This window comes from Drosophila mojavensis, unplaced genomic scaffold, assembly GCF_018153725.1.
Source record: "Drosophila mojavensis isolate 15081-1352.22 unplaced genomic scaffold, ASM1815372v1 contig_49, whole genome shotgun sequence".
Taxonomy (NCBI): domain Eukaryota; kingdom Metazoa; phylum Arthropoda; class Insecta; order Diptera; family Drosophilidae; genus Drosophila; species Drosophila mojavensis.
Window position 1 is genome coordinate 4,752,019 of NW_025318872.1, and position 23,472 is coordinate 4,775,490.

The window sequence follows — 23,472 nt, forward strand, 5'->3', positions numbered from 1 at the left end:
ACAAAGTATATATATTCTTGATCAGGGCGACGAGCTAAGTTGATTTGGCCCTGTCCGTCTGTCTGTCCGTCCGTCTGTCCATCTGTCCGTCCGTATGTATGAACGCGTCGATTTTTCTAAGATATAAGAGCTAGAGATGTAAAATGTCCGTAAATACAGCGCGGATATCAAGTTTATCATTAAAAATCGATAACTCATCCCGATCTTTTTTATCGATAAAAAACCTTATCGAAAACCAGTTATAAAATTATATCTCCTACACCTTTATTGCTAGAGTCTCCAAATTTTGTATGTATGCTTATATGCAATTTATGCAATTTCGGTTTTTGTTAAATTTACCCCTATATCCACCCACTCACCAACATGTTTGTAAAAAGCGTATTTCAAATACTAGAGACTTGTGCTTTGGCAAATACATGCATATCCATGTTGTAATCATAATCTGAAAGTTTCATGAAGATCGTATGTCCACAAAAAAACAATTAAGTTCTCATAGTAAGCGCGCACTGACATAAACAGCAATTTTTTCTGTTCCTCCGAATCTCAGTTCCTCGAAGAGTTCAGAGCATCTCGTATTCGAGCTGTCTCGAGCTGCAGATTCTATATAACATTTTAATTTCTCTATAAGCTCAATAATTTTTATGGTCACAGAATGAATGAATACTTTTCTAAAGAGTTGTTATATTTATATTACACTCATTATATTAATTAATTTTAAATATTTACATTTGGAAGAGGAAATCCATCCAAGTGCCAAACAATTTTAGGCGTCGGGTTACCACTTGCGCTGCATTTAAGCGAAACAGAAGGTCCAGGCTGCATAGTTTGCTCTATAAACTTATAAAGTAATTGAGGTGCCACTTCTGCAAACAAAATTACATAATTAGAACATATGCCATCGAAAGTATTATGATATTTATTTCATATTTCATATATAGGAAAATTCGAATGAATGTGTCAAAGAAAAACATATTGTATATTCTAAAGTTCTGTGAAAAATGAGTCGCACTGTGAGCATAGATCACAAATACCTAATAACCGTTTATTCTTTAAAGGAAAATAAAAGCTCTCTTCCTGAGCTGGAGTCTTCGGTTCTTTTTGGTCTTTTTTTCCGTTGAGCGCTTTGAGTTGTCTTATTTGTCTGATTTACGAACATAATTTATGGAGAGATACGACTTTCGTTCGTAGAATGAGACTCAGAAAGTAGGCAAATGGCTCAAAAACTCAATGCAATTGGCCTTCACGGTCACAAACAGTAAACACATTCCATCAATTTGTAATGTATATCTAATTATTAGGGCTGTTGAAAATATATCAAAATATCAACATACCGAAATTTTTTTGTATAAAAAATATATCTACATCGGAATATTTGTTTACCCAAGTATCGAATATTTTTATACTCATTCACAAAAGTGAATCAGTATATTGGTTTTGTGCAATGTCCGTCTTGCTGTCCGTCCGTCTGTCCGTATGAACGCAATCTATTTCGGCGCTATTGAAGCTAGAGGCTTGAAATTTGGAACACATACTCGTGTATATCTCCGATTTATAAAGTGTTAAAATTTTCCCGATCCGTCCACTAGGGGCGTGGCAAATCGGAAAATACATTTTCCGATATACCAGAAATCATGTTACTTTACGGAGCTAGAAAGCTGAAATTTGGTATGTAGGTCCGCGTTGACCACCCAAGATCACGAGCTATGGCGGATATATCTCCGCTGATTGGGGGCGTGGCAAATCGGATAAAACTGTATCTCCTAAAGTTGTAAACCTAGAACGCTGAAATTTTGCACGTCAGCTAATGTTATGATTATATAAAGTCTAAAGATCACAATGACAGGGTTGCATTTTAAGCAAAAACATTTATTGATTTTGTCATATATAGGGAATCTACTTTAAATATATTGGAATAGAATTTTAAATTGAATTGAACCACTCTCTGCTCTCTATTCATTCTATCTTCGTTTAACTCAAAAATAAGTATCAAATGAACACTGTTTATGTTAGGCAGAGAGACAGACGGAGAGATAGACTGTGAGACAGACAGGGAGACAAATATACACACTTAAGGCTACATGACTTCACTCGCAATTTCAATTTTTGTCAGCTGCTGGGTATATATACATTAAATGAATACGAAGATTTTGTAATTTACAGATTTTGGATACCACTCCCCCTTCGCCACCAATTTGTAGGGTATCTCCTAGTCGAGCAGTCTCGACTGGAGCCTTCATACTTGTTATACATTGAACCCTGAACATTGAAAATGGAAAATCAGGGTATAATGGTTTTGTGAAAAATATGTAACAGGCAGAAGGAATCATCGCAGATCCCATAAATTATATACATATATTCTTGATCAAAGCGACGAGCTGAGTCGATATAGCCCTGTCCATCTGTCCGTCCGTCCGTATGAACGCCTAGATCTTAGAAGTTATTAGAGCTAGAGTCTAGAAATTTGGCATGCATACTCGCGTATACCATACGCAGTACAAGTTTATTATATTTTTTCGATAACTCATCCGATAATTTTGTTTATTCAGCCCCATTTCAACACCTATAGACCTGGACTCTTCTGATTGATTGTGTATATATATTTAATGTCATTTACAGATTTTGGATACCACGCCCCCCTCTGCTGCCAAATTAAAAAAAAAAAAAACGTATTTCAAGTACTAGAGACGTGTGCTTTGGAATGTACCATATGATAACCATATAACACCCTCTGAAAGTTTCACCTCCGCGTTGACCACCCAAGATCACGAGCTATGGCGGATATATCTCCGCTGATTGGGGGCGTGGCAAATCGGATAAAACTGTATCTCCTAAAGTTGTAAACCTAGAACGCTGAAATTTTGCACGTCAGCTAATGTTATGATTATATAAAGTCTAAAGACAAAATTATAAGTCTACGCCTATTAGGGGCGTGGCAAATCAGACCTGAAGATTTAGTGATTTTTTATATTCCTCAAACTTTGTATATATACTCGGGCAATCACCCAAGACCAAAAAGTTTTGTCGGATATATGTCCGCCCACAGGGGGCGTGGCAAACCGCAAAAGTTTATATCTCCTAAAGTATAATAGCTAGAAGCTTCAAATTTAGACAGTTAAGTTACCGGTAACCTCCTCTATCGATGACCCAAAAATAATTTTTACGCCTCTTTAGGGGCGTGGCATAACGAAAAATACCCTGTAATTTTCACATTTTTTGAGGGTATTTTTATAAACTTAAAATATTATCGATACGATATTTTAAAAATATTCGACAGCCCTACTGATAATGCATGAAAGGACATATAAGAATAATACATACACATAATGATTTTAAGACCCGTCTGCTTTATAGCAAATATTTTTTTTGGAAATAAAACCTACCGTAAAAATGTGCCTTAGATGTTCCATATTTTGTATGTAAAATTTTGCTACTAGTACTTCGTCTGTCAAATACATACCTCCCAATCTTAGCTCGGCAGAACATTGACTTGACTCCAGATCGTTCTTTAAAATACATTGATACATTCCCTTATCTTCTTTGACGATAGATGTAATGCGTATATGCTCCGTTGACAGATGACGAACACGAGCCCCAGAACGTAGTGTTTTGCCATCCTTAAACCACAAAACTTGTTGTTTCGGAAATCCAGACGTACTGCAAATCTTTAAATTAAAGAAATTTTTTTGTTTATATGCACCTCAAAATACACCACAATGAAGTCACTTTACTCACTAAATCAGCCGTTTGTCCAAGATTTACAGTTTGCACTCTAGGCTGTAGGATTGCACTTAAGGGCGATGATACAGACAATTTGACTTCTAAAGTTTCACTACCCTCTGAGTTAGTAACTGTACAATAGAATACCCCATCGTCGGATTTTGTGATGGCCGATATAATAAGAGTTCCATCTTTGATTTTGGCACGCCCAGTCGCAATCATATGCTGCATAGACTCTTCATTGCTTGAACGTGTAATATGCCACCTTAAATATAAAATATTTACTTTTCTTTAAGGTAAATAAAAAGATCTGGTAAAGAATTCAATTTTATTTATGTAGATATATATTTACTATTCAATTCCTTAAAACAGGAGGGGAGGGCGAATATTCATCCGAGCAAAATTGAATTGAGTGGGAGTGCGGGTTAATGAGTCGAGTAAATGAGTTGCTATGTTCACGTACAGGCACAAAAATGCTCATACATGTTGCAAGGATTTACTCTTCAGTCAGTTGGGAAGAAATATTTCTGCACCACAGAAAGAGCACGAGAGAAGAACAGAGTAAGCTAAAAAGTCCGTTTTAAGTCTTCATTCATTTCAGCTAATTTTCCTGCAAGCAAATCAAACTCACTCAATATGATTTATACCCTTCACACACTCATGCGACGTCCTTGTCCTTGAAAGACTGGTCTTATATTTTTATATATTTATCACCGACTATAAACATTATCGGAAAAACCTTGTAGAATAATAGTTATAAAATTATATCACCACTCTGTAAAAATTTAGATACTCGTACTGTGTATAGCATACATTAAAATTCGCAATTAGAAATGGCAAGGGCTTAGCTTTTTTATAGTTTTGTGATTTGTCGAAATTTTTATTATCACATATCCACAAAATCAAAGAGTAGTTTAGCTCAAACAAAAAATATTTATTGTATTCTATATATTTTATATATTATTCCCTTTATTATTATCTAACGTTGGATTTTATATAAAAGTAAAACTAATTTAAGCACTGGCTTTAATATAAGAATTGCGAATTTACATGAATAATTAAAAAATGTATGCATATACATACATACATATGTATATGTTTAACTGTCATTACAATGTTTTTGCATTTGTATGGGAATCACAAATGTGAACGAAATAAAAGAAAAATTTAACCACTCTTATGTATGCATATACATATGTATGTACATGCATACATACATAAATACGTATCTATATCTTATATGTACATAAATATAAACATAGATTTGGTAATGAACGAAAAGTATAAGACTGGCAATACAGTGAAGTTTTAGGTACACACATACATATGTATGTATGTACATTTGTATGTGCTTGCAAAAGTCCATGGATTTATTTTTATGCTTACTCCCTTACATGGCTGCTACACATACATACATATGTATGTACATATATGTAGGTGCTTGTACATGCAACTGAAAGTCTATATTCGTAAATGAACACACATGCATGTATATATGTATGTATGTATATATATACATATGCAGTCACACACCACAAAGTCACAGGCCAAAGAAAAACATCATGTAGAAAAACTCAAGAGGAGAACATCGCAAATAAAACAAAGCAAACCCTCACGTCGTTGACGACTCGTCCTGGGCTAAACGTTTGGTCATACATTTGTACTTGTGTATGCTTACAAGTACACATACTAATGCATGCACTATATACTGGCATGCATGCATATTTCGTACATACATATATACACATGAATGTACATGCAAACATATGCAGACACATATGAATGTGTATGTATGTATGTATGTATGTAGATACCGAGAAAAACTCCACGTCATTTAAGTGAAGTTGCCAGAGCCGAGAGACAGACTTACCCTAACGAGGAACGTGGGAGCATGGGAGCATGGGTGCATGGAAGCATGAGGAGATGATGCCAGAGCGACACAGACCAGAATAATTGTGGAAAGGATGTATTGAAACAAATTTAGTTGATACACTGAAGTGCATTCAGTTGAAGCATTTAATAGATGGCGAAGGGAAAGTACAGTAACACTGTAAATCACGCTTCAAAACAGATTTTTTATTTTAAAGAATTATTAATTAAACTAACTTTACTATATAAAAGTGGGGATCTTTTCTGTATCATGGTAGTTTTATAAGTATATACACATGTACAGTGGCTCAAACGCCAAATCGGACAAGACTATTTATTTACTTCAATGTGTATTTTCTTTAGCAGTAAGTTAACTTTTTACCGTTTTCACATTTTTTAAAAGATATATTATGTATTAGCCCCCTAAAACAAAACAAAAAAAATTTTATTTCAAATGGCAACATTTTTTTTATTTTAAAAAACGAACAACAATTCCGATTTTAAGCTTCAACGCCAAATTGGACAAAAGAAAAAATTTTCGTTTTTGTTTTGTTTATTGCATTTCGTTATGTTCTCAAGCTCATAAGCGTACAGTAACACAAATTATTTTTGCGAAATGGCTCCACGTGGGAAGCAAACTGGTGTTGAGGCACGCCAAATAATATTAAAACTGCATCTTGATGGCAAAACTGTTAGGGAAATAGCAGAGCTGGTCGGAAGAAGCAAACCTACCGTCCATGATATCATAAAAAGGTTTCGGGAAGAAAAAGCCTTATATTAGACCTAAAAGAACAAGGCGTTTAGGGTAAAATTCGCTAAAGAGTACTTGCTAAAAACGGATGACTTTTGGAATCATGTTAGTTGGTTGTATATCATATTAAATACCTTTCTTTTTTTTTATTAATTATCTTATTTAAAGGTGTTGTTTACTGATGAAAGTAAATTTAATTTTCATGAGTCCGATGGTAAGGTGTATGTGTGGCGTAAACCAAATACTGGGCCCAAGAACACCATAGGCACTGTTAAGCTTGGAAGAGGTTCAGTCATGGTTTGGGGCTGTATGTCGAGTGCGGGAGTTGGCCATTCGCACTTTATTGATGGCATACTCGATAGATTTGGCTACCTTGATATTTTGAAAAAAAATGTTAAGCAGAGTGCGGAGAAATTGGGAATACTTGAAGACTTTGCTTTCTATCAAGACAACGACCCCAAGCACACTTCTATGCTAGCTAGGCTCTGGCTAATCCATAATTGTCCCAAATTGATTCAAACGCCTGCCCAGTGCCCGGATATAAACGTAATAGAAAATCTGTGGGAAATTTTGGCGAGGAAAGTTTACCAAAACCGGTATAACAATCTGGACCAATTGAAAAAGGGATTACTTGCAGCTTGGAACTCCATAGAGCCAGAGATCTGCAAAAAGTTGGTGAAACCAGTTCCCAATCGCTTGCAGGCTGTTGTCGCAAACAAAGGTTTTGCAACAAAATATTAAATATTACGTTTTTCTCTTATTTTTCATTTAAGTTTTCTATTGTCCGATTTGGCGTTGAAGCTTAAAATCGGACTTGTTCGTTTTTTAAAATAAAAAAAATGTTGCCATTTAAAATTAAATTTTTATTTTTTTTTTTTTTAGGGGGCTAATACATAAAGATTTAAGAAAAAATGTGAAAGCGGTAAAAAGTTAACTTACTGCTAAAGAAAATACTTATTGAAATAAATAAATAGTCTTGTCCGATTTGGCGTTGGTGCCACTGTATGTGCATGCTTGATCAGGACAACGAATTGATAATAAATAACTATTTCAATGCTTTAAATTCAGTTTAGAAATTGCATGGTAGTGTTCGTAAAGTTTCACGTTTCCGAGGAAGTAGGCTCAATGCGATATCGGGACTATAAAAGCTCACACTTGCCGGAGCGTAGAGTATTTACTAACCGAACACTCCTGATTAGATATTTCTTGTACTAAATTGAAGAAGACTTAATATATACCCGGAGATATTTATATATCTATATACATAAATAAAACAAAGTCGGATTTGCTCAAACACTTATAGCTCGAGATCTGCTGGACCAATTTTCATGATTTGTTGGATTTGTCTCCGCCCCGAATAGCAGAATATATCTTAAAAACACTGAAAAATTGACGAATACTTGAAAAATGCGTTATTTTCGTATTGCTATTGAGGATCTTTGCATTGTCATTGAGAATTTACTCAGTAGGCTTGATAACAGTTTATTTATTATTAATACGCGAACGTGATTAATAAATATACGTGTTTTATTAGTATAAAAGGTAAGGCAAATAATGAGCAATCGAATACAATATTACGTTACGGTTTAACGTGATTAATAAATATACGTGTTTTATTAGTATAAAAGGTAAGGCAAATAATCTAATACAATATTACGTTACTGGTTATCACCAAACAGTTTTTCAACTTGATTAATTTATGTTTGATTAGCAGATAACAATGCCACGAAAACGCAAGGGGCTAATTAAAGTCGTCTAATACTCAAATCTAGACGCATGCAAGATAGAGAGATAGAAGAGCAGAAAGATCACATGGAGAAAGGCAAAAAAGCAATGCAGATGTTCGCGTAAGCATGGCGCAGTTCCGTGCATCACAATTGCAAGAGGCACGAGATGATCGAAACCAGCAAAGACAATTAGAACGAAGAGAAGCGCGCAGATTCGTAGTCAACAGCCGTAGAGGAATTGACCGACAACATCAACAAGTACTTCGAGCATTAACATCACATTCATTTCTTCACCTAGCATTTCAGTATGAGCCTGATGTTGAATATTACGCTCATTCCAAAGTGGTCATTAGCACTGCCATGCCTTTATATTTAAAAATGAGCCGATCGGGATGTGTTGCTCATCAGGAAAAGTAATACTCCTAGAAATTGAAACACCGCCGGAACCATTGCACAACTTCCTTATTGGTTCTGATCCAGATTCTTCGCTGTTCTTGCAGTCAATTCGAAAATTCAATTCATGCTTTCAAATGACATCGTTTGGAGCAACGGAAATAGTTAAAAATACTGCTGCAAATGGCCAACAATTTAATTCCAATTCCAAAGGCCAAGTTTACCACAAATTCGGTTCATTGCTACCAATGCCAAACAGACTTTATAAATTTTTACAAATTTACTTTATGGGGGCGAGGACTCGGAACGCGCACTCGCCAATCCCGTAAATGCACGTTGCAACTATAATCACCTCAATTCACCTCTTGCAACGTGCATCGTCAGCGAACTAGACGCTCTGTTAATTGAGCACAATGAATGAATGTGCATTCCATTGCGCTGAGAGATTAATCTGAATTTTCTTTTAAATGTCATTATTATTAGTAAAAAAATAAAGCATACTTCGGTTGTTTACAACGCTTTCGATTATAACCGCATCCCACACTTATAGAATTAGTTATTTTGTATTTAGGTACAAAATATTCCCTAGAAATAATGGATAGGGCAAAGCAACGTCAGCTAGTATAATATAAACAATGCCGAGCCCCCAAAATTATCTCTAGCTCATCGATGGAGAGGTTAACAGTAACCAAATATATATGTTGTTAAGATTAAGAGAGTATATATAGAGAGAGAGAGAGAGTATATATAGTATATAGATTCTGAAATTTAAGAGCTAAATTGTGTACAGAAAATTTATATATATATATTTCATTTCATTTTTGACATCATAGATTGTATTACCTGTAAGTTGGTTTTGGATTTGCATAGGCCACACATGCTAAAACTAATGGATCCCCAACTCTGGCCAATAGAGACATTTTTTTTTCATTCATTATTGGGGGAACAAGTTCTCGCATTTCTAAAAAAGAAGGAAGAATAATATAACTCAATTAAAATCTTTAAAATCATACATAAGTACATATGAATCACAAGCACATAAGAATAGACTTTGTTGATCAGCTAGGAATTGTCAGATAATTGGTAAAGTTGGTACATACATATATTTAATACTAATCTGTATAAAACAAATCATAAATACCATACAAAATTTAGCTATTTTCCCCCAACTCTGGCGTTTTACAAACAAAGAGCATAGAAACAATTTTTAAAGAGCAGGCTTTACTTTGCTACAAAAAATTTCTCAATATATCAAATTTTCTAATAAGTTTAATTAGAAGTTTAATGCTCAACAGTTTATATTAACATTAAATTAAAATAATACTCATGTTTACCGCTTTGACCATGAAATTCGTGTACATACATGCATATGTGTGTTCTCTATTCTTGTTACCCATGTTTAATTCAGGGCATGAAATGTACATATATTAGATAATATCGCTAGACCCACCTGTTAACTGAATTTTGCCAACATTACTGCTGACTTTTGAGTCCTGCGTTAATTTGTGATGTGTTCGACAGCGGTAAATCTTTTGGGAATCATCTCTTGTTATATTATATAGTAAAAGTTCACCAGTTGGTAGCATGTGATTTTTACCGTCTTCATTGAAGCAACATTAAATTACAGATTAAATCTGTGAAAGACATAGGTACAATAATTGTCCTTTAGAATGCACTTACCTCCTTCTAGAGATGGATAAATATTAAAGTTTGGTTCTTGCAACCAGGAAGTTACTGTTACGTATTCCTTGACGAACGACGGAATGTTACATTTAATAAGAACATTACTGCCAATAAATCCACCAGGATTTTGCACTTCAGGCTCATAATGCTGATAGACCACTACAAAATCAAAAATAAATATATATGTTACAATTTGCCTCTGGCGACCATTTAATACTCATTCACGCTCAAATTGATAGAGATATAGTCCTACCCGAAATCAAGGGACATATACATGCAAAGCCTCCAAAATCTTATCTAAATACTTTTACCTTATATTTCTCAAATTGTACCTAGCCATTTACTTTTGTATTTAAAACATTTTTTTTTCAGTTTGTGCTCAGATTGCAACATGAGAATTGCAACACGAGCAACTCGATTGGATAATTTTAGTCAAATATGAGAGCTGTCGACTCATGCTCTGTTTTCCATACAAATTTGGATTTTTTTGGACTTATGTAAATAAATATAGTGGTTCTGTAAGAAACTTTTAATATGATGCTAAGCATCTTGAAATTATATTAGAATTAAAGAATCAACAAAATAAAAACCGTTTAATATTGAAATAAAAAATAATTATTCTTGTTTTTTTGGGACGGATTATAAATTTATTGTTGGCAAAAAGTTTTTTTTTAATATCGAAGAATATTGACAATCGAACTTTAAAATATCATCGATACGATATTTTAAAATTATTCGACAGCCCGATCGTCATCCCAATTAAAATGGTACAGGCAAAAGGAGTGTCAGAATATAGAATTTCAGTTCTTGTTATTATACCTTCTTGTTACACTCCACCAGTGTATTATATAGTCCATGTGCAGGAATAGATCACACACTACAGCGTGCTTAAGCATAGGTGTGCATATGGGTATGTGTGTACCTGTTTGTCTCTTGTGAACGCAGAAAATTAGCAAATAATATTTGAAATATCATAAAAAAAGAATATTAAATTATATAGCAAGTCACAGTGGAAGAGGAAGCGCATCCATTTCACACTTTTACTGTGCTTCTTTTGACAAAATGACGTGAGTATAATTAAATAGCTTTTTAGATCTGTACGATACGAATGCTATTTTAAGACCAATAGTCAATTTTCTATTTTGGGTGGATACATAAAGTCTCGTGACTCTAGTCTCTTAAGCGTACGAGTTGTGGTCAAATAACTGACATTTTACGCCCTCCTTTAATATATTTAAGGCATATAATTGTAAGATAATATGTACTTAACGAAAAGAAAATGTTGTATACGTTATTCCTATTGGGATTTCGGAAGGGAGAAAAACCAGAAGGAATAAAATTCTAGTTTATTGGACAAAAAAGCAAAAAAGCACAAACCTGCTTTTACAACCACATCCCTGGATATTATAGTACCCACGCTGTTGGATGCTGAGCAACGATATATCGCCCAGTGAACATCTTGTCGAAATTCCTCTGCTGCAAATGGTGGAAAATGTAGTGAACCATTTGTGAAAATATGTTGAACCTGGAATATACAAAATTTAATATAATATTAGCTTTTAAGTAAATAAGCTTTTTAATATTTCAACATATCTATACTCTATGGGCTATTTTGTATTCCATTTTTATCTGAACCCTTTTAAAATTGGAAATCAGGGTATAATGATTTTGTGAAAAGTATGTAGCGGGCAGAAGAAATCATCGCAGAGTCGATATAAGATATAAGAGCTAGAGACGTGATAGTTGGCATGCATACTCGTGTATACCGTACGCAGCAAAAGATTATCATATATTTTCAATAACTAATCCGATAACTTTTTTTTCAAAAATAATCGTAAAATTTATTTTGTTTTTCAACCTAATTTAAACACTTCGACCTGGAGACTTCATATTTACTGTGTATATACATATGATGAATACAAAGATTTTGTAATTTACAGATTTTGGATACCACGCCCCCTTCGCCCACAATTTGTAAAAAACGTATTTCAAATACTCGAGACTTGTGCTTTATAACCATTTTAGCCATATAATCACGCTCTGAAAGTTTGATTAAGATTGTCCATCTACAAAAGAAATGATTCAACAACTAAATTATCATAATATTGCCCACACTGCAGCGCAGGCAAGCGCAGTCGCTGCTTACAGCGCTGTTAGCAGAGCGCATTGTTATAGTGCGTCTGGATGCATGTGTATGTATGTTTGCATAAAAGAAACGCAAAATGATTAGAATATCAGCTTGGCGGGTTCAGGGTATCTCCTAGTCGAGCAGTCTCAACTAGAGCACTCTTACTTATTAAAACAAATTTATAAATGCATTTAAATTTACATAAACAGAATTTTAATCATGCATAGTTAATAATATACTAATATAATATATATATATATACATATATATAATAATATAATAATAATAATATAATATATAATAATATAATAAAAGTACATTAAAGAAAAGTACATCACGAAAGCTTGGAAATATTTGTTAGTCTATTTTTCAGTTTCTCATTAAACTTTACAATATGTGTCGTAGATCACTAATATACAACATTATATTATCAAAAAAGCAATGCCCCAAATGCAGCATGAAGCCAATGTCAAAGAAGTTTGATGAGGCCGTGAATATATATTCACCGAATGGACATTTGATACAAGTAGAATACGCTGAAGCGGCAGTACGAAAGGCTTCCACAGTAGTAAGTGCTAAGAATCATTAAAAATAAAGATGGTTCGCATAGTAGAAATAGTTTTCTTGTATGTTTTGCGTTTTTATTACTTTGTCGTACAGGTGGGCCTTTGCACTCAGGAATGCATTATTTTAGGTGCAGAAAAAAGGGCCATAGATGTGCTACAACTCCAAAGAACATCTTATAAAATAAAAAAAATAGATGAGCATATTGCAATGACTTTTGCGGGTCTTACAGCCGACGCTCGAATTCTAGCAAGTCGTGCACAGATGGAGGCTCAAAGTCATCGCTTAAACTTTAATAGTCCCGCAAATGTGGAACATATAGCAAGGTCTGATTAAAATACGATTTACCAGATGTATAGTTTTTGTTTCTATAGATCTATAGATTTTTATTCTGTAGATTTTTAGCGAAATTAAAGCAAAACTATACGCAATGTTTTGGCCGGCGTCCGTTCGGTGTAGCCTGCTTGGTTGGGGGCTTTGACTGTGATGGCAAGCCCCATCTATTCCAAACTGATCCCTCAGGCATCTATTACGAATGGATGGCTAATACAACAGGTCGCATGGCCCAAACAGTAAATGAGTACCTAACAAAGAATTTATCTGCTATTTCCACCATCCCAGACACACTTTCAGCCATGAAGCACGTGGTAAGAGCCTTGCAAACGGCAACGTCTTCAGATGTCAGTTTCTTTGATATAGCTGTGCTCAAGTACAAACAGCCAATTGAAATTGTTAGTATGGATAAGATAAAGTATCTGACAGAATTAATAAAGCAGGAGACTGTGGGATATACGACTAGAAGACACTTCGGATTTATTTAAATAATACTTTTCTCCTTTGAAAACCTATTTCACACTTTATCACACAATTAATGCTTAAATTTGTACCAACAAGCTGGACAACTTAAACAAACTTCTCCATAAAGAAATTTATAACACAAAAATATATTTAAAAAAAAAACTCTGCTGGAATGTTTGATTTAGCAAATGCAATCAAATGGCTTAAAGGCTGAAGTCGCAGGATCAGGATAGTTTGCTTATGATTTCAACTATGAAGAATGCTAAGTAATTCTCGATAAATGAAAGACAGTAGGTGCCGAAGCTTCAGCAGACTTGCTGGTTTACATAAAAATGTGGAAGAAGACAAGAGCTAAGTCCAAAATATTAACTCTAGAAAATTTCCACTGTGCAGTCACCATGAAAATACAAGATTCAATATGTTATTATGAAAAGCCTTAGTCTCAATCGAGAATACATCGATATGCTCCCCAGAGTTTCTATACCGGATTTATTAAAGGGTTATCTTAAAGCAAATATGACATAAAATAAATATAGACATAGATATTTGGATCATACCTTTGATATGGATGTGATTGGATTGTTTTCCTTATCGAGCCACTGGACTATTGGAACAGGATTTCCATGAGCAATACAAGAGACTGTGTTTCCAACCGTGTTTAAAAACTCGATTCTACTAGGGGGCTCCAGTGAAAAGCTCGGACCTTGCGTATCAAAGTAATTTGATACTTCTGAAATTAAATTTAAATGAAAAAAAAAATATATATATATATATATATATATATATATATATTTATTTATTTATTTATTTATTTATTTATATATACATAGTGATATATATTAACCAATAACATTAAGATAGATGTGGATAATATGGAGCGAGATAAGCGAGAAAGCTCTACATGCAGATTTACATGTAATCACTTAAAACATGTCAGAATTCAAGCGAAGCGAGAAGAGAGCCAAAGCGTGTTGCGAAAAAGCTTGATAAAGCTGTTCTGATACGTGTGTTTTTTTTTTGCGTTCTGAGCTTAAATAACCGTTGGTTAGTCGGGGAAGTATATTCCTTTTCGCAATTCAAGCAATATTTCTTTCTTTCACTCTGACATGATATCGCTTTGCAGATCGCTGTGATAATTATCGCTTATAGCATCGCATCGCTTATCGCGGCCACTCTGACATCAGGCTTACTATAAAATATAGGGTTGTCGGAAATACAGTGTGCCACTAAAGTCACCGCACTCTTGTTGTTCTTGCGCGAATCACCTTGAAATTTGGCCAAATTGTTGTTCAATTAAAAAATTTTAACGCAGGATTATAAACTAATATATTTTCTTCTAAACTAAAAAAGAAAAACAGTGAAATTTTAAACTTAACATAATAATATTAATTTTTTAATTAAAAACACAAGGAACTCCAACCTCTGCGTCAACAAAAGTCTACGTACTCTTACAAACTAATATAAACTTACTAACTATAAGGAACAATCTTTTTAATTAAACTTCAAATTTAATATCTTGTGGGATAACCCTTCATCTTAATCACCTCTCTGAGGCGATTTGGCATTGAAAGTACCAATTTTTCGATATATTTGGGATCTAACGCGCACCACTCCTGGTGTAATGCCTCTCGCAGGCGGTTTTTGTTGCTGATTTGGTGCTTCCTTATTTTTTTCGAGCATATTCCAAACATGCTCGATTGGATTGACATCCGGGCTCTGTGGTGGCGTCTCTAAAAGGTGTGGAATGTTGTACGCGAGATACAACCTAGTATTCATTGCTTTATGTTTTGGGTCATTGTCCTGTTGAAACCAGAAATCAGACCCAATTCCAAGTTTCTCGGCGCTGGTCTTTAAATTTTGTTTTTAAATATCAATGTACACATATTGGTCCATCACTCCGTCGATGAATTCCAAATTTCCGACTCCTGCTGCAGCTATGCAACCCCAAACCATAATACCTCCGCCGCAGTGTTTTACGGTTTTTATTGCATTTTTGGGATTCAATGCTTCTCCTGGTCTCCTCCAGACGCGGAGACGCCCATCTGAGCCAAAAATATTATATTTAGACTCATCTGAGAAGATGACCTTCCGCCAGAAGTCCATTGGCTTGTCCACGTAGGCTTTGGCAAACTCTAAGCGCTTTCTCCTGTTTGTTAAATTTACAAGAGGCTTCTTGCGAGGCGTGTTGGACCTAAAGTTATAGGTTTTAATGGCTCTACGAACTGTTTCCGGGTGAACTTCCTTGTCAATTGTGCGACCCAGCTCTGACGCAATCAGCACTGCGCTACAAAAATTACCCTTGTCCATCAGATGCTTTATTGTGCGCTTGTCACGATTGGATAGTACAGGTGGCCGACCAGATCTCTTGTTGTTTTTGATGCGCCCTTTATATTTGTATCTACCAATGACAGTCTGTATAGTAGACTTGCTTCTGGACATGATTTCTGTTATCTCTGCATACGACTTTTGCTCCTTAGTGTGGAAATGCAAAATCTTTCCACGATCTTCAAGCGATAACTCTTTTCGTGGCATTTTTACTGCAAAACTCAAATATTTTGTCCAGCTCAAGCAAAACACGCCAACTATTAAGAATTTACTCATTATTGCATACATTTTTCGAAAACCCCCGATATTTTTAAGAAGAACGCTGACGCCAGACAGTGCAAGAAAATAAGAGTACGTAGACTTTTGTTGACGCAAATATTTGGGTATGTTTACATTCGCTGTAATATTATGGAACTAAAATAAAAATAAATGTTTTTCTTTTATAGTTTAGAAGAAAATATATTAGCTTTCAATACTGCATTAAAATTTATTTAATATGACAAAAATTTGGCCAAGTTTCTGGGTGATTCACGCTAGTACAAGAGTACGGTGACTTTAGTGGCATACTGTATATCGAAATATGAATGTATCGATATTTTTTTGTTTAAAATAATATTAATATCGGGATTTTTTTTTTTTTTTTTGGCCAAATATTGAATATCACTTGGTTGAATATCACTCTTGTGATAAGTAAACCAAGTGCAAAAGTAAAAAAAAAAGTGGATATGGTGTAAACAAATTATTCGGACTATAAAAATAAGACAGTCAAATATAATTTGTGCCTTAAATTAATAAAAATAAGTGGTAGCACATCAAATATGGCGACGCATATAATAAACAAGCACTGTGCGGAAAAGAGGGAACTTGAGATGTGCCGCAGCTTGCCGCAAACTTCTAGGGAAAGCAATAACAATTTTTGGATTTCAAATAAGGCGGCTATGCCAGGAGTATCGAAGATCGCATTACGATGCCTAACCACCCCTGGTCAGTGCCTTCGGAGCGACTGGCTTCGGGAATAAAATGTATGTATGCAACAGGCAGAAGGAGGCGTGGCAGACCCCACAAAGTATATATATTCTTGATCAGGGCGACGAACTGAGTCGATTTGGCCCTGTCCGTCTGTCTGTCCGTCCGTCCGTATGTATGAACGCGTCGATCTCAGAAGATATAAGAGCTAGAGACTTGAAATTTTTTTCCTGGGTCGTGTATATAACGCGCATATCAAGTTTTTCTTTATATATCGATAACGACTTCCGATATTTTATTATCGATCAAAAACCTTATCGAAAGCTAGTTATTTAATTATATCTCCTACACCTTTAGAGCTAGAGCTTCTAAATTTTAAATGTAGACTTATATGTATTTTATATAACCCCACCCCTATATCCACCTCCTCACCCTCACCTTTGTAAAAGGCGTATTTCAAGTACTAGAGACGTGTGCTTTAGAATGTACACACATTTTCACCATATGATTACGTTTTGAAAGTTTCATTAAGATTGTACGTCTAGAAATTAAATTATTCAACAAATAAATTCTTATAATGTTGTCCACACTACAGCGCAGCCCAAGCGCAGTCGCTGCTTACTGCGCAGTTAGCAGAGCGCGTTCTACTACGTGCGTGTGTATGTATGTGTGTCGAAAAGAAGTGCAGACTGATTAGAATATCAGATTAGAGGGTTCAGGGTATCTCCTAGTCGAGCAGTCTCGACTAGAGTCTTCTTACTTGTTTCACTTTGAACTTTATCGTGAGGAAAAAAATATATGTTCTGCGCACATAAGAATATGTGCTAAGCATTTTAATCTTAATCATTTGTAATTTTTTTCTTCAATATGCTCATGCAAAATATTTACACTTAATACTTTTCATAAAAGGAATTACATCTACTTTATGCCTTTTTTCGACATAACGATTTAAGAATTTTATCTTCATCTGTGTTTTAATAAAGCGGAGTACTCTCCAGCTGCCCTCTACAAATACCTCCTTTTTGTTAAGCTTTCTACCCGCTCCATTAAGCAACCCTTAGGAAAATAAAAGCATCAGTCTACGCTAAATAAAGGGTGGACCTTTCACAACTCTCTGGATTATATCTTGATAAAAGCAATCTATTGAATTTCATCTTGACTAAATAATATCTTAGCTTTCATTTCTCTACAATATCTTTCAAAAGTCTAAAGAATAAGCGATTACAAGCGCTATGAATGCATTTTATATACTTATGTCCATTTAGGCTGGTATATACAGACGTCTCTGTGTGCTGTTGCTATATGTGCGCAAAGGTAATTTATATATAGATTGGTTCAGTTCTTCGCACAGGAATTAGGGTATGTTCTAGTCGACCAGTCTTGTCTATGTGTGTTTACTTGTCTTACCTGTGGCAGTGGTAGAAACACACAAAGTCAATGTAATTAAGAAATAGAAAGATTTCCCTTTCGCTTCAGCTTTCCAATTCATGTTGTCAAGTTTGTCCAATAGCTGAACAGCTATGAAACAGTAATTATTTTTAGAATTTATATTACTTTCCTGAAATTAAAGAACGAAAAGAAAATTCCTTATTAACGATGACCGATGACCGATATTTTTTGATGAAATATAACATGTGAGAGTGCTATAGTCGGCATTTCCCGACTTTCCTGAACTTGTCCCGAGCCATACGATCATACTCCAGGAAAGTATAGAATTATTGGGATATACCTGAATTCCAAATTCATTTTTCATTGGGCTTCAGCTCTGAATCTCAGGCTATGTGCATTGCAATCGGTCATTTTCATAATACTCATAGTAAATTTTTGATGAGCAGAGTAAGAATAATTTTTGTATAATCGATTGAAGTCAACACTAACTTAATTAACATTTTAAGCTATATTTCAGCTTCTAACACTTTTAAAAATATAACCTTTAGTACCATCGGTCATATCTATTTTGATTAAAGATCAATATATATAAAACGTAAACTCAGTTGCAATTCCCAAACTCAAGGTGATCAAATTTAATCAAATCATCACGCCCCCAGCTCAGTAGGTATTCCACATATCTTTTTGATATTGGGATGTCAGTGTAATGTACATCATATACATACATCACATTTAAAGTATCGTTTCAGTATCGATAAAATCTTTTTATTCAACATTATGAAGACTGTGTCCTTAATAGCGGCAAATGATTTGTATTTATACGGACTGTACCGACGTACATGTGGTTTTCATGCACATTTGATCTAAACCAATATACCCTGTTGACCCATTTTTAATTGGTTTTGTGAAAAGCCTAAACTGAATTTGTTGTTGGTTAGAAACACAGGTTTATTGTTTACAAGCAAGAGCGCGATAAGAAACAGAAGTAACAAATCGTAATCATAAATACATAGCTTTAAGGCTCTTTTGCTCTCTTCAATGCGCTGAAGAGAGCAATATTTGAACTGAGACCGTTATAATCATTAGTTATGCATCACATGTGCAATTTGATTATGATAATAATAATTCTTATCAATAGTGTATACAATGATATACGTAGAAATCAATCACTTAACACGTTTGCAAAATATTTTAATTTATACATTTCAACTAGTTCACTTGAGTATAGGTTAGTTAAATTATGTTAATTATCAATATGTCATGCTGCCGGCAAATGAACTACTGTCAGGCTTTTGAGCTTTAAATTTGTGTATTCTATCTTCTTTGCCACATAGACAAGAATTGGGGGTTTTCACAAAAACAAGGCACGAAAAATGTGATACATACGTGGCCATGAATGTGTATGCACAAATGCAAATGTATAGCTTTGATGGAAGGCCTTTCCTTCTATAAACGCAACATTTTTTCAAACTCAGTTTTTCTGCCTTTTTGCGATAGAAAAACATACACTTTTGTGCCTATGAAGGACCGACTCCATGGACACACTCTCGATGACTGGCACAACCGAATGCAGCTTTCACAACGAATTCCCGGAGCAGATGCTGCTAGTACATTGTATGCGCATCATCTGCGCAGATGCTGTTTGCTATCGAGCTTTCGTATAACAATATTAAAGCAAAAGCCCTTAGGACAACTCCTCAAATGTGCTAATCTGATGCTGATAAGCAAATCAGCTGTTTGGTCAGTAAATAAAAATTGCATATGTATGTACATATATTCAAAATATAATTTTACAGACACTTACATATATACACCACATAATTTTATAATTTTTGTAGGTTTTACTGAAATATGTATGTATGTATGTACGTATTTTTTATAATATGTAACGACTGAGACCGATTTAAAAATTTCTTTTTTTAAATCGAAACCTACAAATTTTATTACTCAATAAACAAATAAAATATTACAACTTTTTAATATGATATGTTTCTGATCAGACTCGACTTATTCACATTTATATTCTGTTACCAAAAAAAAAAAGTATGTTTGGCTTTGTCCTATGGAAGCTATGGAAGCTAAAAAATTGAAACTTGGAACAAATCCTCGTGTATACCCTCGTATAATAAGTATCAAGATTTTCCAGATACACCCACTGATACTAGAGATTTCAAATTTGGAGTACAATGCTCAAAATCAAAAATATATGGCAGATACACGAGCGCTCAGAAGGGGCATGGCCATTTGTATCTTCTGGTTGGTTCGCAAGGTTCAAAGGATCTCCGAACAGTCTCAAAAATGGGGAATTACGCAATAATGGTTTGGTAACAGAGAGAAGGGTGCGTGACAGACTGCATAAAATATATATAGTCGAATTCCGAAGATACACTGCGTGTATCCGGTTGGCGGCCCCCCTTACACTCAATCGCAAAGCTGAATAAAAGCTAAACCATCAAAGCTTCATCTGTAAAATTTGTTTGTATTATACTACATCTATTTCACTTTAAAATAAAAAAACAATGGCTACTGTAGCAATAGGGAATAGTTTTTAATAATTTTTTTTGTAAAATGTACAAAAAACATGTAACAAAAATTTGGTCATCAGATTAGCGCCCCCTGCGCTAAATTAAATTTATTGAAGTTAATGACCAAAAACAACACCTGTATTTTAAGCTATTATTATTTTAAGTAATATTAGTAGAGCGTAGTGCCGTTTTTTGTTTGAAATTCAGTACCTTCGATTAACTCTGTCTTTGTACTATAATGCTTTTCGGACTCATATATTTTCCTGACCAACCATTCCCAGACGTTTCCAATGATATTAAGGTCGAGTGAGTATGGTGGCCACTCCATGAGATCAATTTTTTGACCCTGAATCCAGGACTTCAGGGATCGGGCGGTCTGAATTGGAGCATTATCATGCTGGAAAATCTAATGCCGGTTTTCAGACAGGTTATAGAAATGCGGAAGAGCAGTTTTAAACACGATGTTATAGTCCTATGCGTTCATGCGCGATGTCAAAAATTGAAGCTTGCAAGTGCTGCAGTAAAATATTGATACCTACACCAATGCCACCAATTATAGCCATCAGTTCCTTCCAAATTAAATTTTTCTTTTCAGAAAAGACAACATGCTGCCCTTGGATAGACCACGTCATGTTCGCCCGGCCAAAATTAATGCGTATTTCTTTTCTTAGCATATCGACTGATGTCTTTTTTTTATACCCCGAACCCATTTTCAATGGGAAATCAGGGTATAATGGTTTTGTTGAAATGTTTAAATGTCCGTAATTACAGCGCGGATATCAAGTTTATCATTAAAAATCGATAACTCATCCCGATCTTTTCTTATCGATAAAAACCTTATCGAAAACCAGTTATAAAATTATATCTACTACACCTTTATTGATAGACTCCCCAAACTTTTTATATATGTATGCTTATATGCAATTTATGCAATTTCGGTTTTTGTTAAAATTTACCCCCTCATGTTTGTAAGAAAGGTGTTTCAAATACTAGAGACTTGTGCTTTGGCAAATACATGCATATCTATGTTGTAATCATAATCTGAAAGTTTCATGAAGATCGTAAGTCCACAAAAAAAAGTTATTAAGCAATTAAGTTCTCATAGTAAGCGCACACTGCAGCCCATGCGTGTTTATGCGTGGGTGCTTGTGTGTGTATGTGTTTTTGTGGACGTACGATCTTCATGAAACTTTTAGATTATGATAACAACATGGATATGCATGTATTTGCCAAAGCACAAGTCTTGTTTTCAAAATGAGTAGACTTTGTGGCAAAACAAATGCGAAAACTATCAAAATAAAAAGTTGCACATGGGACGAATTATAATTAATATATAAAGTCCAACAAAACGCCACAATTAATGTCGTCAAAGCAACAGTAAACTATCTGCACGCTTCATACAGGCGGGAACTGGAAAAAATAAAAAGAGGCGTAAGGTCAGGGCTTTCTTTTTTTTATACCCTGAACCCATTGAAAATGGAAAATCAGGGAATAATGGTTTTGTTAAAAGTATGTAACAGGCAGAAGGAGGCGTGGCAGACCCCACAAAGTATATATATTCTTGATCAGGGTGACGTGCTGAGTTGATTTGGCCCTGTCCGTCTGTCTGTCCGTCCGTCCGTCCGTATGTATGAACGCGTCGATCTCAGAAGATATAAGAGCTAGAGACTTGAAGTTTTTTTCCTAGGTCCGTGTATATCACGCGCGTATCAAGTTTTTCTTTATATATCGATAACTACTCCCGATATTTTATTATCGATCAAAAACCTTATCGAAAGCTAGTTATTTAATTATATCTCCTACACCTTTAGAGCTAGAGCTTCCAAATTTTAAATGTAGACTTATATGTATTTTATATATTTTCGATTTTTGTTGTAATTTACCTCCCACCCCTATATCCACCCCCTCACCATCACCTTTGTAAAAGGCGTATTTCAAGTACTAGAGACGTGTGCGTTAGAATGTACACACATTTTCACCATATGATTACGTTTTAAAAGTTTCATTAAGATTGTACGTCTAGAAATTAAATTATTCAACAAATAAATTCTTATAATGTTGTCCACACTACAGCGCAGCCCAAGCGCAGTCGCTGCTTACTGCGCAGTTAGCAGAGCGCGTTCTAATACGTGCGTGTGTATGTATGTGTGTCGAAAAGAAGTGCAGACTGATTAGAATATCAGATTAGAGGGTTCAGGGTATCTCCTAGTCGAGCAGTCTCGACTAGAGTCTTCTTACTTGTTTTAAATACACATTCATTGCCATTAAGCTCGGTTTTTTTTTCTTCCGCTGGCATGTACACAGTCCAAAATTTGTTATACTCATTTACGAAAGTGAATTATTATACTCACTCACGAAAGTGAATTAGTATATTGGTTTTGTGCAATGTCCGTCTTGCTGTCCGTCTGTCCGTATGAACGCAATCTATTTCGGCGCTTTTGAAGCTAGAGACTTAAAATTTTGAGCATATACTCGTGTATATCTCCGATTTATAGTGTTAAAATTTTCCCGATCCGCCCACTAAGGGCGTGGCAGGTCGGAAAATGCATTTTCCAATATGCCAGAAATCATGTTAGTTGAAGAGCTAGAAAGCTGAAATTTATATAGTTATTATATAGTGATTTTTTAAATTCTGCT

At 34.8% G+C, this 23,472-nt stretch overlaps 2 protein-coding genes across 5 annotated transcripts in view; one reads left to right on the forward strand and one right to left on the reverse strand.

Moving 5' to 3' along the window:
* Positions 1-19,876, reverse strand: part of LOC6578168 (Down syndrome cell adhesion molecule-like protein Dscam2) — a 44,229-nt gene extending 24,353 nt beyond the window's left edge. The window contains 10 exon segments of the mRNA XM_032728549.2: positions 727-863; positions 3,458-3,662; positions 3,733-3,982; positions 9,301-9,418; positions 9,908-10,057; positions 10,138-10,299; positions 11,518-11,665; positions 14,188-14,360; positions 18,329-18,479; positions 19,697-19,876. Coding sequence (XP_032584440.1) covers positions 727-863; positions 3,458-3,662; positions 3,733-3,982; positions 9,301-9,418; positions 9,908-10,057; positions 10,138-10,299; positions 11,518-11,665; positions 14,188-14,360; positions 18,329-18,410 — 1,425 coding nt within the window. The 5' untranslated portion in view covers positions 18,411-18,479; positions 19,697-19,876.
* Positions 12,619-13,756, forward strand: LOC6578169 (proteasome subunit alpha type-7-1B). Of its 4 annotated transcripts, none has more exons than XM_032728551.2 (4): positions 12,619-12,836; positions 12,929-13,158; positions 13,215-13,404; positions 13,466-13,633. In XM_032728551.2, the coding sequence occupies exons 1-4, from the start codon at positions 12,663-12,665 to the stop codon at positions 13,469-13,471; spliced, it is 600 nt and encodes a 199-aa protein (XP_032584442.1). In that variant the 5' UTR covers positions 12,619-12,662; the 3' UTR covers positions 13,472-13,633. The 4 variants fall into 4 exon arrangements, with proteins under 4 accessions (XP_032584442.1, XP_032584441.1, XP_015021529.1 ...); XM_032728550.2 differs by having other exon boundaries at positions 13,454-13,514; XM_015166043.3 differs by having other exon boundaries at positions 12,634-12,836; positions 13,215-13,756.
* Positions 19,877-23,472: the final 3,596 nt, after the last annotated feature.

Bases quoted from the DNA above. Each gene is read 5' to 3' on its own strand.
- LOC6578169 (XM_015166043.3), top strand. From the start codon at position 12,663: ATGTGTCGTAGATCACTAATATACAACATTATATTATCAAAAAAGCAA. The intron at 12,837-12,928 runs GTAAGTGCTAAG...TTTGTCGTACAG, and splicing joins TACGAAAGGCTTCCACAGTA to GTGGGCCTTTGCACTCAGGA. The intron at 13,159-13,214 runs GTCTGATTAAAA...ATAGATCTATAG, and splicing joins AATGTGGAACATATAGCAAG to ATTTTTATTCTGTAGATTTT.